Below are 4,677 nucleotides of genomic sequence, written 5' to 3'. Positions count from 1 at the left end.
CCTCGGGGTGCGCGGAAGCGCGCGTATCATGAACTCTTTCCCTCCGGGTTTTCGGGAAGTGCGTTTGTGTCCGCCCGTCCTCCCGAGGCGAAATTCAACGTCGCGACATCGTTTGACATCGCGTACCAGAGGTTACGCTGCGATGCCAAACGTTTGTTTGGTTACGACTTGCCCCAACCGCAAATCGAAGAACGCCCGAAAAGGCCTGCGTTTCGTCGTCCTGCCGAAAGATGAACCTCGGAGAAGCACGTGGTTACGTCGCGCCGGCCGCCAAAACGACACCCAGAACTTGCCTATGACGCCCCGTTTTTGTCACGACCACTTCGACCAAAGTGAGTTCTTCTGCGCGGAGGACACGGGTCGTTCACAGCTTCGATGGAACGCGATGTCGACGCTTCTGCTTCCAGTCGAGGACGTGATCGAGGCATCTCCGCTGAAGCGCCAGAAAGTCGTGGTAAGTTAGTTTTCTTTTTTTCGCGGCATAGCTTTTGTGGGGAGTTCCGAAAATCTTAGAAGCCACGTGTTCGGAACAAGTTGCAAGACGAATTGCGCGTGCACGCGAAGCTTATGAGCAGGAGCTGTCCACGTAAAGGGATTTATTTGGACAGTGACCGAACACGGACGTACCGATACCCACGAAAAGTGCAATCGATACGTAATGTATAATAATAGATAATCCCAGTGCCAGTAGTGTCGTCAAGATCAGTTATTTCCTGTTTTATGGAGGGTTAGTCTCAATATTTCGGACCCCGGAAGGTCGCAGCCTAATTTTGTTTTCACAAGCAACAGTAATGCCGTTACTGTGCACACTGATCCGTCGACACCAGATGAAATAGAACAGGAGCGCGTGAGCGTCTTTTCACGGTGGTCTTTGGCGAAATAAGGGTGGGTGGAATATATACGGAGTGCAAGTGCGTCTACTGTTCGCGTATCTCATGCGTTCGTTTACAACCGACATGTGCCCACGTGCTCTTGTTTGCCATCTTAGATCAACCAGTGGCAGCGCGTACCTGGCTGCTTCGTAAACGTGCGTTTCTTGCGTATTCTCTAAATTGCGCGTTGATTGGCACGTTGTTTATGCGTATTTATGTTTTCCCGGAAGCTCGTACAAACTCTCTCCTACGCGAAAGGCGCATTTTGGTTCACTTGCACGACGTATTATGCGCTGCTTTGTTTCTATTCTTTTGGTCCCGATAGTACATGTTGCGCGTTGAAAAATAGAAGGAAATGATTGGGTTACAAAGATGTGGGAAATGCAAGACTATTTTTAATTCAGAAAATTGCCCTCCCCCCCTTACTTTTACTGCTTGCCGAGCTTGTACCATTGCAAACTGTTACGAGTAATGAAAATCATGTGTGCAGAACATATCCCAAGAACTAGGCAGATGATGAATAATACCACTGTGTCACCATGAGATTCTATAAATAAATACTCATCTTTCTTGAAACAACTCTTCCGCAGGGCAACGACACTGGTGCCACCAGTCGGGTACTAGTACCTTCTAGTAGTCCTGAGCATCAGGACAATGGTGCTGTGGAGCCTGCCACAACAGGTCAAGGTGCTCGTAAGTACTTTCGGAAATCAGCGTGCATATAGAGGTTACAAGTCTGTAATTTCTAATTGTAGCAGTGACAAACACCCTTGCTGTGGTAGCAGCTGCACCACCAGTAGCTGCACGACCAGCAGCTGTACCACCAGCGACAGCCATTGCCATGGAGGAGGCAGTTACACCACCAGTAGCTGCACTACCAGCAGCTGCACCACCAGCGACAGCCATTGCTGTGGAGGAGGCGGTTCCACTAAGTCCGCTAAGCCCTGGAGCCACCAGCATCTCATCGGGATCCGATCTGACATACTCCCCAACTCGTGACGGAGATTTTGAGAGGTAAGCTGTTCTTGTTTACATTCCGTTTCGTTTCTAAATATTTTCTTGATTCTGCTGCAGCGATCAATACACACCAGGCCCACCAGAGGGGGAGCGACAGTTCCTCGTGTTTGAGAGCTGCCTGAGGGAGCTGTTCAGCACCTGCCAGGAGTGTTCAAGGCCCTGCAACACCACAATCACCCCCCTGGGCACACTGATCAAGGTGAAAAGCATCTGCCCCCTGAATCACGAGCGGATATGGGACAGTCAGCCTCTCATGAACGGGAGGGCAGCTGGAAACATCCTGCTGTCCAGCCACCTGCTGTTCTCTGGATCAAATGTCACAAGCACCTTGAGGACGCTGCGCCACATGAACGTGGAGGTCTTCAGCGATCAGACCTTCTACACGTATCAGAAGAGCCTCCTGTTCCCTGCAATCGACGAAGTGAGCAATATTTCAAAGGGTCTTAGTTGCTTTATGTTTTTTTTTCTTAGTGGTGCTTAAATAGGTAGATCTGAAGGCAGAGAAGAGTGAAATCTTAGTTGAAAAATGACTAATGCACTTTAGTTTTTGTAAACAAATACTGCAACATAGCCAGGGTTGACTACTAAATATTTATTTACTTGTGTATTTAGGAGGTAGTGAAATTACAAATAAGCAAGTTTTATTTTATTGTGCACACATAACCGTAACTTTGGAAGGTTCACCTGGTTTGAACAGCAACAATCATTTACATTAACAGGTCTACCTGCAAGAACAACAGGATCTGGTCAGACAGCTGGAGGACCAGGATGTTGACATCACCAGCGATGGCAGATTCGACTCTCCTGGGTCCTCTGCCAAGTTCCTGACCTACACTGCACATGTTCAGCAGATCAACAAGATCCTCCACTCCATCCAAGTCCAGCTAGGAGAGGTAAGAAACCTGATCTGAGTGAAAATATAAACACTGCTTTGCTGGTCGCATAACTCGATTAAAATATGCCGCACCTCTGCTTGTAGTCGGAGCGAGCCATGGCAAGTGTCAACATGGAGAAGGAGGGCCTCATCAAGCTGCTGGAATTCTTCAAGGAGAAACGTACGTGCACTCAGTCAAGGCTCAGCAACTACGCAGCAAATTCAGCAACCTGAGCTCACATTTAGTTTTATTATTGCAACTTTCTGGAATTATATGGTGCAGGTATCCATGTAAAATCCTTGGGCACTGACCGCCACCCTGCCATACGAAAACACATGGAGGTGCACGAACCTGGGACCGCCCACTACTTCGACATTTGGCACATCTCCAAAAGTAAGCAATTTTGACAAGTATTGCATTTAACCTACATTTTCAGGGAAATATGCTGCAGGTTGATCTGAGTTATCTCGTCAAATCTTAGGTGTGAAGAAAAAGCTGAACGCAGCACGAAAACGAGCTGGATGTCAACCGCTAGAAGAGTGGACGCAGGCGACCACCAACCACATGTACTGGTCTGCCATGGCTGCGGGAGGCAACAGGGAGCTGCTCGTCGAGATCTGGCTGAGCATGCAGAACCACGTCATCGACAAGCACACTGGTCACGGGGGCAGCTACACGCGGTGTGTGCACAACAAAATTCTCGAAGCCACAAAAATGTGGATGGATCCCAGTAAGTTATTGCCTTCATAGCCTAGTTTGCTTTTCCTAAACCACATTCTTTCTTCAGACTCCCCGGCCTACAGTCACTACAAGCAGATCACTGGGAACAAGCGCCTCCTGAAGGACCTGGCCCAGATGTCCCCCCACGGCCAGACATTCGCCCTGGAATCCTTCCACAGCGTCCTCATTGACTTCGCTCCCAAGTCCCGGGCATTCACTCCAGAAGGCATGCGTGCAAGGTAATATTATGATCAAGCTGCATTAATGTTTAATCAGTTTGCATATAATCGTTTATCACCTGAACCTACTACGACCTGACTTAGTCCTTTTCCCCAACGACTAGATATTGGTCTCTCAAAGTACAAGAGAAACGGTCGAATGACAATTATTATTGCAAACATCATCCCTAATAAAACACCATTTCACTGCAGGACTCGAGTGGCAATCTTGCATTTCAATGAGAACGCTGATCGCTGCCAAGCTGAGACACAAGAGGGCAAGCCACGCTGGGCGGTGAAAACATCCAAAGCACGCAAGGGCCACCACACAGCTTGTCCCGTCAAGACAGCACCCACCTACAGTAAGTGTGGCATTCATTTTATGGTCGTTGACTTGCTCGGTCATTTGATAAAGTGAAAAAAAAGAACCTTCAATTCCAGGCTACGTTCACAAGCTCGTAGAGGAGGTGATCGCAATCAATAGTCGATGGCGGTGTCTTGCTACTGCGGCGAAGGCCAGCACAAACATCTTTCCGGCGCCCATGACTGCGGCCTTTGCCAGGCCTTCAAAGGAGGAGTTAGTGGAAGCACGGAGGTCCCGCTTCGGCCGTACTCTGCAGTAAGGGCACTCTCTAAACTCATGTTTCATTTCCGCAGCCTGAAGGAAGTATACCTGCCAGTTAAAATGAGCGTCCTAGTACATCAATGACTCTACTTTCACAGGACTCCCTGAACATCGCCATGCCCTCCATGCAGCCTGCCATCTCATCCTCAAAGCCAGTGGTAAGTGTGGCTGCAACGAAGCGATAACCGGTTTATAAATACGCAACCTTTTGTCTACAGAAATTCCCCGGACAGTACAAAGTCCACTCATTCGTCCCGCAGTCTCGTCATAAAAGCCAGCAGTAAGTGTGGCCGCTGCACGATGCTAGCTAGCAGTTCTGTAACTACCCAACCTTTTCTCTAGAGAAATGC

The 4,677-nt window shown here is 48.7% G+C and overlaps 1 protein-coding gene across 1 annotated transcript; it reads left to right on the top strand.

The window, feature by feature from the left end:
- Positions 1-385: 385 nt before the first annotated feature.
- LOC120850557 lies at positions 386-4,325 on the top strand. Its single transcript, XM_040223086.1, has 11 exons — positions 386-454; positions 1,463-1,565; positions 1,628-1,886; positions 1,947-2,310; positions 2,609-2,782; positions 2,869-2,944; positions 3,047-3,157; positions 3,246-3,494; positions 3,552-3,723; positions 3,916-4,064; positions 4,144-4,325. The coding sequence occupies exons 1-11, from the start codon at positions 386-388 to the stop codon at positions 4,323-4,325; spliced, it is 1,908 nt and encodes a 635-aa protein (XP_040079020.1).
- The last annotated feature ends 352 nt before the right edge of the window (positions 4,326-4,677 follow it).

This window comes from Ixodes scapularis, unplaced genomic scaffold, assembly GCF_016920785.2.
Source record: "Ixodes scapularis isolate PalLabHiFi unplaced genomic scaffold, ASM1692078v2 PGA_scaffold0__279_contigs__length_252992795, whole genome shotgun sequence".
NCBI lineage: Eukaryota > Metazoa > Arthropoda > Arachnida > Ixodida > Ixodidae > Ixodes > Ixodes scapularis.
This window is presented reverse-complemented; position numbering and strand designations above follow the sequence as displayed.

Excerpts from the sequence above, each read along its gene's own strand:
- LOC120850557 (XM_040223086.1), top strand. The coding sequence starts at position 386 with ATGTCGACGCTTCTGCTTCCAGTCGAGGACGTGATCGAGGCATCTCCG. Across the intron at positions 1,566-1,627 it reads CACAACAGGTCAAGGTGCTC|CAGTGACAAACACCCTTGCT; the intron begins GTAAGTACTTTC and ends TTCTAATTGTAG. Across the intron at positions 2,783-2,868 it reads TCCAAGTCCAGCTAGGAGAG|TCGGAGCGAGCCATGGCAAG; the intron begins GTAAGAAACCTG and ends CTCTGCTTGTAG.